The sequence below is a fragment of the Gracilinanus agilis genome, chromosome X (assembly GCF_016433145.1).
Source record: "Gracilinanus agilis isolate LMUSP501 chromosome X, AgileGrace, whole genome shotgun sequence".
NCBI lineage: Eukaryota > Metazoa > Chordata > Mammalia > Didelphimorphia > Didelphidae > Gracilinanus > Gracilinanus agilis.
This window is the reverse complement of record NC_058136.1, coordinates 41,816,015-41,829,193: the sequence shown is the minus strand read 5'-3', so window position 1 is coordinate 41,829,193 and position 13,179 is coordinate 41,816,015. Positions and strand designations below refer to the sequence as shown.

The following is a 13,179-nucleotide window of genomic DNA, read 5'->3' as shown; positions in this document are numbered from 1 at the left end:
CCATGTGCAGCTGAAAAGAAGGTGTATTCCTTTTTGTCCCTATTTATTTTTCTCCACATATCAATTAAATCTAATTTTTCTAGGACTTCATTCACCTCTCTTACCTCTTTCTTATTTATTTTTTGGTTTGATTTATCTAGATCTGAAAGAGGAATATTTAGATCTCCCACTAGTATGGTTTTACTATCTATTTCCTTCTTGAGCTCTGCCAGTTTCTCCTTTATGAATTTGGGTGCCATGCTACTTTGTGCATACATATTGAGCAGTGTTATTTCATCATTGTTTATACTGCCTTTAATCAGGATGTAATGATCTTCCCTGTCTTTTTTAATCATATCTATTTTTACTTTGGCTTTGTCAGAAATCATAATAGCCACTCCTGCCTTCTTTTTCTCATTTGATGCCCAAAAGATTTTGCTCAAGCCCTGAACCTTAAACTTGTGTATGTCCACCCGCCTCATATGTGTTTCTTGTAGACAACATATGGTAGGATTTTGGTTTCTGAACCACTCTGCTATTTGCTTCCGTTTTATGAGGGAGTTCATCCCATTCACATTCAGAGTTATAATCATCAGTTGTGCATTTGTTGACATTTTCGTATCCTCCCCTATTCCTACCCCCTTTTTCTTATACTATTTCCTTTTAAACCAGTGGTTTGCTATTAAGCTGGTATCCCTTATCCCCTCCCTTTATTAACTTCCCTTTCTACCCCCTCCCTTATTTTTCCTCCTCTTTTTGTTTTTAAAGGCCTTATGAATTCACTCCCCTTTCTTCTCCCCTCCCTTTTTTTGACCTCCCCACTCCCCTGCTCCCCTTGGTTTATCCCTTCTAACTTTCTCAGAAGGGTTAGATAAGAGTTTTATGTCCCATTGGATAGTATAGCTACTCTTCCCTCTCCGGGTTGATTACTCTGAGAGTAAGGTTTGATTATTACCTCTTAATGCTTTCTTCCTCTCCTTCTTATAATAGTATTTGTCCCCTCTCCTTCCCATGCCCTCTTTGTGTGTAATAGAATATCCTATTTTTCTTATTCACTCAAGTTTCTCTTGGTGTCCCCTGCTATTCACCCCCTCTTTCCCATCCCCCATGTCATCTTATATTATTTAGTGTTCCACCCTCACCCTGTGAATTATTCTTCTGATTACTATAATAGTGAATACTATAATAGTGAATAGAGTTCACTACAGAGAATTATACATAACATTTCTCTGCATAGGAATACAGATAATTAGATCTTACTGTGGCCCTTAAAAAGGCAAATTTAAAAATTATAAGTTTTCTTTTCTTTCCCCTCTGTATCTTATTTACCTTTTCATGTTTCTCTCGATTTTTGTGGTTGGATATCAGACTTTCCATTTAGCCCTGGTCTTTTCTGTGCAAATACCTGAAATTCTTCAATTTTGTTGAATGCCCATTCTTTCCCCTGGAAATATTTAGTCAATTTTGATGGGTAGTTGATCCGTGGTTGCAGGCCCAGCTCTCTTTCCTTTCTGAATATCGTATTCCAAGCCTTGCGATCTTTTAGCGTGGAGGCTGCCAGATCCTGTGTGATCCTGATTGGTGCTCCTTGATATTTGAATTGTCTCTTTCTGGCTTCTTGTAAGATTTTTTCTTTTGCTTGGAAACTCTTGAATTTGGCAATGATATTTCTGGGCATTTTCTTATCTGGATCGAATGTCGCAGGTGTTCTATGGATCCTTTCAATGTCTATATTACCCTCTTGTAGGACTTCAGGGCAATTTTGCTGAATAATTTCTGTTAGTATGGAGTCCAGGTTTCTATTAATTTCTGGTTTTTCTGGAAGACCAATTATTCTCAAATTGTCTCTTCCAGACCGGTTTTCTTGGTCTGTCACTCTCTCATTGAGATATTTCATGTTTCCTTCTATTTTATCAGTCTTTTGACTTTGTTTTATTTGTTCTTGTTGTCTTCAGAGATCATTAGCTTCTAATTGCTCAATTCTAGCCTTTAGGGATTGGTTTTTGGCTATAATCTTTCGGTTTTCGGCTATGGTCTTTTGGTTTTTGGCTATAATCTTCTGGTTTTCGGCTATAATCTTCTGGTTTTCAGCCATAATCTTCTGGTATTCCTTTTCAATTTGGTCATTTCTGGTGTTCAATTTGCTTATGAGTTCATTTGGTTTCTGAGCCTCACTTTCCAATTGCAAGATTCTACCTTTTAAACTGTTATTTTCTTGCCAGATCTCTTCCATTTTCCTCAAAATCTCAGTTTTGAACTCTTCCATAGCTTGTGGGGAGTTTTCCTTATTTGAGGAGGGTCCGGATGCTTGTTTGTTCTCCTCCTCTGTTTGCTTGGTTGTCTGGATTTTCTTTGTGTAAAAGTTGTTGAGTGTTAAAGACTTCATTTTCTTGTTCTTAATCTTTCTCTTCTGAACTTCCTGAGACTGGGTAGCCATCGTTAGCCCAGCAGCTTCTCAGGTTTATCCTTGTGCTCAGGGTCTGTCCGCGGTCTTTTGGCTCCTGAGGTCTGAGTTCTGGTTTTTTCCAAGGTCAAGCCCCTGGTGTACCCCCTTGCTTGATCCTCTGCTGGAGGTTTCTTTACAAGTCTCAGGGCGCTGCTTCCACAGTCGTATACCGGTCTGCACTGGTTCCCCACTCAGGGTTTCAGAGCTTTAGCTCCTGGCTGTGTCTGCCTCCACCCACGCCTCCGCCCGCGCCTGCTCTCTGAGCCCGCGCTCTGCGCCCTGCGTCTGCTCTCTGTGCCCTGCTCCCGCGCTTAGAGTTTGTGTGCTTTCTTTAGCTTTTTGGGGTCCTAAATCTTGCTGCTCTCAGGAACAGGCCCCGGAGCTGCCAATGACTCGATGGGTGCCCCAAACTTGCTCTATATCTTTTTAGCTGGCTTCAGGGCTTCAGGGCTATAGGTGTTGTGTGTGGAGGGGTTGGGGTGGGGTGATTGCTCAGCCCGAGATTTAGTGAGAGCTGTTTCACCCCTTTATAGCATGGAAATGCCTCGATTCCACGTACCTTCTACGCTGTGCCCTGTTGTGGGGTTCCTCCGTTCGTCTGGACTTGTTTTTATGTCCCCTTGAGGAGTTTTGTGTGTTTCAGTCAGGAGAGGTTAAGAGCTGCTTCTTACTTTGCCGCCATCTTAACCCAGAACCCCAATGACCTTTTTTTCAAAATTAAGCAACATATACATACACACACACACATACACACACACATACACACACACACAAGCAGTGAAAAACAGTTACAGATCAAGATGTGAATATAGAGTGATAGAGTATAAATTCCATGTATAAATATTGAAGAAATTGGAAATAATTATAGAAAGATTAGCATAGAGTAAAGTTAGGAAAGAGCAGGTTGGACAAGCAGAAAACTTGATTGAGAAACAGAGGATCTGCAGTCAAATCCTGACTTGGATACTTAGTAGCTGACCTCATGACCTTGAGCAAGTCACTTGATCTCTCTAATTCTTGAGTTTCTTGTAGGCAAAATGAAGTTTTTTTAAATGACCTCTAGGACCCCTTCCAGTTCTAAGTCTGTGATGCTGTGCTTCTAAGACTTCAGTAGATGAGAGCTTTGAGTTGAATCTTGAAATAATTAGTTGACCTAAATTGTCAGAGACATGAAAGGGGAAAGCTGCCCAAGAAGGAATGACTTAGGCCACTGACTTGACTTGTCTAGAGCAGATGGGTTCTCTTGGAGAGTAGCTAGAAATGAAGTGTTATGATGGTTGTACTAATTGGAGGGGTAGAAGAAGCTTTTCCAGAAAGCTTTTCTCAATCTTGTTTAATTCTGATGTCTCCACTCTGTTAACTATTTTCTTTTTATCCTGAATTTAACTTGCTTTGAATGTATTTGTTTGTATGTTGCCTCCTCCTTTAGATCATTAGTTCCTTGAGGGAAGGGAATGTCTTTTGCCTCTCTTTGTATTCCTAATGCTTAGTACAGTGCCTGAAACACAGTAGGTGATAAATGTTTATGTATTGATTGATAAAGAGAAGGAAAGGAAGAAGGAGGTATCGGCTTAAACTTCACTAGTTCCTTGGTGACACATATTTTATTCATCTTTATTTCTGCCATTTTTCATCATTTTTACTTGCTCTTCCCCATTCCTAGAACTCTCTCCCTCTTCACCTACACCTTCTGGCTTCTCTGGCTTCCTTCAAATCCCAGCTAAAATCCCACCTTCTGCAAGAAGCCTTCCTTAACTTTTCTTAATGCTAACACCTTCCCTCTGAGACTCTCCACAATTTATACTGTGTATAGTTGGTTCGTATATAGTTATACATACATAGTTGTTTGCTTGTCTTCCCCCATTATAATTTGAGCTCTTTGAGAGCGAAGATTGTTTTTTGCCTTTCTACATAGCACTTAGAACAGTGCCTAGTATATAGTAGGAACTTAATAAATGTTGGTTGACTGACTGACCACCAGTACCCAGAACAGTAGGTATTTGACAAGTATTACTTGAATTCTTTATTTGGGTCTTGCAGCAAAATTAAGTTAGACACTGAACGATTGGATGATTTGATAAAATACTGTTTTCCTGCCAGTGTTACATAGGGATTAGGTCTAGCTGGGAAATACTGTTTGCCATGTACTAATCAGGGTTCTTGATTCAGTAATCCAGACAGATTTGATGAGGAAAGATATTAAGGATGATAACTAGGGAAATGAGTGTAACAGATTAGGAAAATTTGCTAGGAATAGAATGGCCAAATAAGATCCAAGGAGGAAAAACCCCTTTGACCATCCATTATTGGTAAAGAAGTTAAGAAAGACTGTTATTTTTCATTATCTTCAGAAAATACAGGGAATTAGATACAAAGACAATCCCTATCCTTACCTTTTAGAAGTGTCTGTGTACATGTGTGTATCACATGCAGATATGAGCACACATAACACACACATGTTAACACACATGTACAGACATACATATGCACACATATATGTCTATACTCATGCGTGTATGCATATGTAGACGTGTGTATATGGCAGTGGCTATATGTATATATACACTGTATGTGTGTTTGTGTATATATGGCAGTTGTCCTCCAAATAGAAATGTATTTTTACAGATAATAACCTATTTGATTTCCCCCCCAAAACCTATTTAAGTACAGTGGAGAAAGCATTAGATTTGGAGTTAGAGGAGTTGGGTTCCAATCCAACCTGTGTTATTGCCTGGTTTTGTGACCTTAAGTGAATGATTTCCCCTTTCTTGGATTTATTTTCCTCTTTTGTAAAATGAGGAGTTTGGATTAGAAGACTTTTGTGATCTCTTCTCACACTATGATCTCATGATCCCGTGGGATGTATTTAGGACCCTTTAGTGCTATAGAAGGCAAGGAAAAGCTGGTTTTGATGAAATGACAGTAGATGAAGCATGTTTATTTAAGTTGCTATTCTGACATTAGGCTCATTGCTGAATATTACTATTTCTCATTTAGTCAGGATGCAGATGAACATGTTGAAGAACTTGGTGCTGTGCAGAAAAATCCGGCCTCTGTGATGTCTGCTAGCTCAAATGACCCTCTGGACTCGATGGGCACAGCTTGCTCTGATACGTCTGAATTAACTGCACAGCTCAGTGAGCCAGATACTGCACAAGAAGTACCCGATGGAGATGTGCCACTGGGGAAGGAAAGCTGTGGTGGTGATGCGGAGTGTAGCCAATCACCTTTGGAACAGGAAAAAGCTGAAAATGTACCTGTAGGAGAAGATGTTGATTCACCCAGGAAGAATAGGATTACTTACTCCCAAATTGTTAAAGAAGGCAGGAGATTTAATATTGATTTGACCTCAAAGGTAGGCACTAATTTTTCCCATCTTATCATAGGCTAGTACTTACTTTTGATTGATTAAATATAATTCAAGGGCCCGTAAGTCCAATTTCCATTGGAAAAGGGAGGTAAAACATTTCTTTTGAAAAGAGATGATAGCATGATCAGACAACTAGTAAATATCAGAGCCAAAATTCAGCCAATCAATCAACAAGTATTTATCATTCCCCCATTATGTGCCAGGCTCTGCACTAGACTTTGAGGTTATAAGTTCTACTTTCAAGAAGCTTATATTCTACTAATGGAATCAAAGATATATGAAAATATGTAACCTTAAATATAAGATGAATCAATATTAATATGTACAGTCATTAAATACGGAATAGCAAAGGAGTGAGGGCACTGACAGTTGGGGGGACTGGGAAAAACTTCATGTGGAGTATAATGTTTGAGCTGTGTTTTAAAGAAGAAGGGAATTCTCTGAGGGAGGGCATTCCACATTTGGGAGATAACTAGTACAAGGGGAAATTTGGCATTATCTATGCCAGTGATGGGCAAACTACAGCCTGTAGGCCAGATTCGACCCTCTGAAATGTTCTATCGGGCAGCGGGACATTATTCCTAATCTGATGAATACAATGAGTAGGATACAATACAACGAAACTTCGAAAGAGTTGCCTTAGAAACAGACTGACAGATGAGCATTTCCTTTCCTTTGGCCCCCTCTTTAAAAAGTTCGCCCATCACTGATCTATGTAGATCAGAGAAGTCCAGTTAGACTGGATCACAGAGTGTAGGAGGGAAAATAATGTTCCATTAGAACACAAGGATAGATTGAGACCGGGTTGTTTAAGGTTTTAAAAGTTAAGCAGAGGAGTTTTTATTTGATCCTAGCATCAAGAAGTCTGATATGAATTTAACAAAAATTACTTTTGCAGCAGTGTATAGAATGGACTGGAGAGGTAAGACTTTTAATGCAGGGAGGCCAATTCAGAGACTGTTTCAATAATGTAGGTGAGAAGTGACAACCTGAACTAAAATGATAACTCTGTGAGTAGAGTGAAGGGGTTGGATAAGAAAGGTGTTGTGGAAGTAGAAACATCATAATATGGCACCTAGAGGGGTTAGAATCAGGATGGCAGAGTGAGATAAAACATTAGAGTCTAGCTCCTCCCCAGTAGCTCCTTAACAAAAGAATGTACCAGATTGAATTATGATTGGGAAATCCAAGGCAGCTTAGGAAGACATAGAGATCTGTGGACTCTGGGGAGGGGATCTGGCCAGAAGTGCATGGCTGTGGTAGGGGCAGCTGGGAACATTCTAGTACCCAGGAAGTGAATGAGAGGTGAGATATGGCACCTGAAAGAGATCTCAGGGGAACCCTGAGCAAGTGCTGGGTACAGGAACATGTAATATCTGGCAGCTCTGTCACATCCCATCTTTGAGCATGGAACAAGTTCCAGGAAGCACATAGTAGCTGTGTGAGTGGCTCTGATCCCAAGAGCAAAGAGCAATGTCTCAGACCAAAGAAGAGCCTACAGTTCAGTATCTCTGAACCTGCAAGGTCTCCTTGTGAATGAGTCTTACAGGCCAATAGTGAGTGAGTCTTACAGCCAGTTGTTGAAAATCCCAACTGGAAACAAATAGTTCTAAAGCTGAGTCAGGAAGTTGTAGAACTCAGACCAGGAGAGCAGTGAATAGAACAAACATTCCCTTCAGAAGTGTGCAGAGCTCAGTACTAATATAAAGTCCAAAGCCAAGAAATAGAATAGAAGAATTAGCCAACAAAAAGCAAACCTGACCATAGAAAACTACTGTCGTGACAGGAATGCTCAAGACACAAATACAGAAGATAAGCATAACTTGAAAAAATCTACCCCAAAAAAGCCTTAAGGACAAATGCAATTTGGATATACATCCAACAAGAATTCCTAGAAGAAGTTGCTAAAAATTATTTTAGATACCAAATGGGAACAGTAGAGGAAGGAATGAGAAAAGAGACAAAAAATAGAGTGGAAGAATATGAAAAGAGAAATAAAAGCTCAGAAAAAGAAGTACAAAGCTTTAATGAAGAAAATAATTCCTTGAAAATTAGAATTGGCCAAATAGAAGCTAATAACTTCATGAGACATTAAGAAATAATAAAACAAAGCCAAAAAACTGAAAAATAAAGAAGACAATATGAAATATATCATATGAAGAACAACTGAACTGAACAATAGATCAAGGAGAGACCATTTAAGAATCAATATACTATCTGAAAACTATGAATAAAAAAGATCCTAGAATTCACATTTTAAGAACTCATAAAAGAACAATTTCCCAGATATCTTCAAACCAGAGGGGAAAGTAGAAATTCAAACAGTCCTTTGGCCACTTCCTGAAGAAAATTGAAGATGAAAATTTTTAGGAATAATTTAGCCAAAATCCAGAGCTCCAAGGTCAAGGAAAAAGCACTGCAGACAACTAGAAAGAAAGCATTCCAAGTATGGAGGAGCAACAGTAAGAATCACTTAACATGTAGCAGCCACCAATTCAAAGTAGTGAAGAACTTGGAATATAATATTCTAGAAGGCAAAAAATACACAGGAGTCAAGAGAAGGATAAAAAAGTAAACATGAGTGAAAATTTTAGGAGATTAAACAAGGTTAAACTGTTTATATTTTTAATGGAAAGATAATACATATAGCCCCTCGAATCTTTATCATCACCAGAATCTTAGAGGGAGACTAATTCGACAAAAAACCTGGATGTGATTCTATTTCATTTGGATGATCTCAAAAGAAGATTGGATGGAAGTGGAAAAGGAATGCATTGGGAAAGGAAATAAGAGAGAAGAATGGGAGAAATTATCTTACATAAATGGGGCCATACAAGAAAAATTTTATAAGCAAGTGGGACCACTGTGGGGTGAGAAGTATATGACATTTGAACCTTACTCTTAGTTGAACTGGTTAAAGGAGGGACAAATATACATATGTACAGTTGGTTATAGAAACATGGCTTTACCTAGAAGGCAAATTGTGAGAAAAGAGGTCAAGAAAAAGTGGGTGATATTATATAGGATAGATTAGGGAAGGTATTTGTTGCTGTTCGGTTGTGTCTGACTTTGTGACCACATTTGAGGTTTTCTTGGCAAAGATTACTGGAGTGATTTGCCATTTCCTTTTGCAGCTCATTTTACAGATGAGGAACTGAGGCAAATAGGGTTAAGTGACTTGCCCAAAGTCATTTAGCTAATAAGTGCCTGAGCCAGATTTGCACTTAATCTTCTTGATTCCAAATCCAGGGCTCTATCCACTGTGCCACCTAGCTGCAGGGGAGGCATTAGTTAGAAGTGAAATAGACTCTTTAAAGAGAAGACAGGAAGAAAAAGAGAAGGAAATATATAACAGAATAGGATAGCAGGAAATATCAGATCTCAGGCAATACTACAAAGCTGTAATCATTGAAATAATCTGGTACTGGGTTAGAAAAAAAGAGATTGATTAGTGAAACAAATTAGATACTCAGTATACAGAAGCAAATTAAAACAGTTACCTAGTATTTGGTAAACCCAAAGATCCCAGCTATTGGGTTAAGAATTCACTGACAAACACTGCTGGGGAAATTGGAAAGTAGTCTTACAGAAACTAGAACATTTCACACTGTATACCAAGAAAAGTTTGAAATAAATGTATGATTTAGACATAAAATATGATATTACAAGCAAATTAGTGGAGCAGGGAAGAAATTACCTATCAGATCTCTGAAGAGCAGAAGAGTTCATGACCAGATGAGATAGAAGGCTTAATAAGGAAGCAAAATGGGTAATTTTGATTACATAAAATGAAGTATTTGCACAAAGTTTAGTGCTAAAATTTGAAGAAAAAGAAAAAAGCAGGAAACTGGGGGGAAATGTTTCTAGTAAGTTTCTCTGATAAAACGTCTCATTTCTAAAATGCCTAATAAGGAACTGAATCAAATTTATAAGAGTAAAAGCCATTCCCTAAGTGAAATTATCAAAAGATATGAATAGACATTTTTCAGAGGAAGAAATCCAAGCAATCAATAACCATGAAAAAATACTTTAAATCACTAATGATTAGAGAAATGAAAAGTAAAACAACTATGAAGTACAATCTCATACCCATTAATCAGATTGGCTAAGCTGACAAAAATGGAAAATGATAAATGCTGTAGGACATTTAGAGAGAACAAGCACACTAATGCACTGTTGGTAGAACTATGAATTGATATTTTGTAGAACAGTGGTTCCCAAACTTTTTTGGTCTACTGTCCCCTTTCCAGAAAAAATATTACTTAGCCCCCTGAAAATTAATTTTTTAAAAATTTAATAGCAATTAATAGGAAAGATAAATGCACCTGTGGCCATCACCGCCACCCTGGATCGCTGCAGCACCCACCAGGGGGCGGTAGCGCCCACTTTGGGAATCACTGCTGTAGAACAATTTTTAAACATACCCAAAGAGGCAATACAACTATGCATACTCTTTAATTCAGCAATAGCTACTAATCCAAATAGATTTTTTTTAAAAGGAAAAGGACCTATCTGTATAAGAGTATTTATATCAGTTTCTTTTCTGTGGTGGCAAAGAATTAGAAACCGAGGGGATACTAATCAATTGGGGAAAGGCTGAAGAAATTATAATATATGAATGTGATGGAATACTATTATGCTGTAAGAAATGATGAAGAGTATCCTTTCAGAAAAACCTTAGGAGAAGTATATGAACTGATACAAAGTGAATTTAGCAGAACCAGGAGTACAGTTTTTATAGTAAGAGCAATATTGTTAAGATAATCAACTGTAAAAAAACTTAATAACTGATTAACACCATGGCCATCCACAATTCCGAAGGACTCATGATGAAACATGCTATCCACCTCCAGTTGGAAAGCCAATGGATTCAGAGTACAGATTGTAGCATTTTTTCTTTATGCATTTTATACATATTAAATTTTAATTTCTTTGGGACATCTAGTTTGAAATATCTAATAGACAGTTGAGGATACAGGATTAAATCTCTGGGGAAAGCCTAGAACTAGATACCTTGATTTCATTTGCATAGAAATGATAATTAACTGTGGGAGCTAATGAGGTTACAAAGAGAAAGAGAATATGCAGGGAGAAGAGAGAACCTTCAAGAGCACTCACAGTTAGTAATATGGATGATGAGCTAGCAAAAGAGACTAAAAAGGAGCATTCAAATGTGTAGGACCGGAAGAGAGTAATGCCATTAAAACCTAGAGAGCAGTGAATTTCCAGGAGAGAATGGTTAGTACTGTCATACAGCATAGAGGTCATGAAGGATTATTCAACCCAGGTCTTCTGCAAGTCCAGAACTCTTTCTCCCTTGACAAAGTGTCTCTTACTTATGGTTAATCTATTAATAAGGTCTTTTTGGTAGAGTATTTGTATAGAGTATCTATTTGTATATTTGTAAAACATATTATGAATAAACTCAGACATGTTTTTTCAAAGTCTTACATTGGTGTTTTGGTCAAGGTGATGTGAATTCTGAAGAGTTTGGTGGAGCAGGGAAAATGTCTAGTATTAGAACAGAAGGACTGTTCTTCAGGTTGGTGGTTGTGATATGGTTTTTATCCTTGTACATAATTAGAGGACACTGTATGCTGGGGTCTCTGAAGAGTGCAATGCTCAAGTGGGTTATGGGCAAGGCAGTTTGTGGAAAAGTCTAGAGAGCCATTTTCTTCAGTGGCAAAGTCATTTGAGATTGTAGACCAAGCAAAGACAGAATTTAGGGTCCAAAAGGGAATGGTAAAACAATGGGAAATGGGGTGTGGAGTTCTTATTAGAAACATGGAGGAGAAAAAACTTGAGGGAAGATTTTTGTGACTTCTTCCTTTTGCCTTCCTTTCTCTCCTCCTTTCTTCCCTCCTACCTACCTTCCTCCCTTCCTTTACCCATTAATTTATTTTTGTTAATTTTTAACATTCATTTTAAAATATTTCAAATTCAAAATTCTACCCCTCTCTCATCCATTGTGAAAGCAAAGGATATGATATCAACTATACATGCAAAGTTACGCAAAATATATTTCTGTATTAACCATGTCGCAAAAAAAACACACACAGAAATAAAGTGAGAAGAGTATGCTTCATTCTGCACTCAGTTCATCAATTCTCTGAAGAGTTCTGAAGGTGGAGAGTGTTTTTCATCATGAGTCCTTTGGAAATCTCTTGGGTCATTGTATTGATCAGAATTGCTAAGTATTCCATATTTAATCATCCTTACAATATTGCTGTTACTATCTATAATAATATTCTCCTGGTTCTGCTTACTTCACTTTGCATAAGTTCATGTAAGTCTTCTTAGGTTTTCTGAAACCATCCTGCTCATCATTTCTTATAGCACAATAGCATTCCATTATAGCTATATACAACAACTTGTTCAGCTTTTTCTTAGTCAATGGGCATCCCTCAGTTTCTAATTTTTTGCTACCACAAAAGAGCAGCTTTGGATATTTTTGTACTTATTAGTTCTTTTCTCTTTTATTTGATCTCTTTGAGGTACAGACTTAGTAGATTTCTGGGACAAAAGTTATGCACAATTTTATAGCCTTTTGGCTATAGCTCCAAATTGTTCTCCAGAATGGTCAAACTAGCTCATAACTATTTTTCTACATCCCCTCCAGTATTTATCATTTTCCTTTTCTGTCTTGTTAGCCAATCTGATAGATGTGATGTGGTTCTTCAGAAATGTTAGAGCATTTTCTTCATGCGACTATTGATAGCTTTGATTTCTTCTTCTGAAAATGGCCTATTCACATCCTTTGACTATATATCAGTTTGGTAATGGCTTGTATTTTTATAAATTTGGCCCAATTCCATACATATTTGATAAATAAGGCTTTTATCAGAGAAATTTGATGTAAAATTCTCAGTCTCCTGTTTTATTTTAATCTAGACTGCATTGATTTTGTTTGTGCAAAACTTTTATTTTGATGACATCAAAATTATTTGTTTTATTTCCCATGATCTTCATGTCTTGTTTTGTTATAAACTCTTCCCTTATCCATAGATCTAATGTAAAATTTTTCATGCTTGCTTTATTTACTTATTATATCACCTTTTATGTCTAAACTATTTTGATCTTATCTTAATAAAAGTATGAGATATTGATCTATGCCTATTTTCTGCCAAACTCATCTTCAATTTTCCCACCACTTTTTGTCAAATTTTGCCAGATGCTTCAAAATCTTAGATCTATGAGTTTATTAAGTATTAGATCCCTATGTCATTTACTACTGTGTATTTTATATTTTGTCTATTCCACTGATCTACCATCTGTTTCTTAGATGGCACCAAATTGTTTTGGTGATTACCACTTTATAGTATAGTTTGAGATTGGTACTGCTAAGCCATGTTCCTTCACTTTTTTCTATCCATTTCCTTGATTT

General features: G+C 37.4%; 1 protein-coding gene across 1 annotated transcript in view; it reads left to right on the top strand.

Moving 5' to 3' along the window:
* The window catches only part of CHM (CHM Rab escort protein), a 208,751-nt gene that overhangs the window by 52,644 nt on the left and 142,928 nt on the right, over positions 1-13,179 (top strand). Inside the window, exon 5 of the mRNA XM_044682814.1 lies at positions 5,423-5,780. Within this exon, the coding sequence (XP_044538749.1) occupies positions 5,423-5,780 (358 nt within the window). The remainder of the gene's footprint in view (positions 1-5,422; positions 5,781-13,179) is intronic.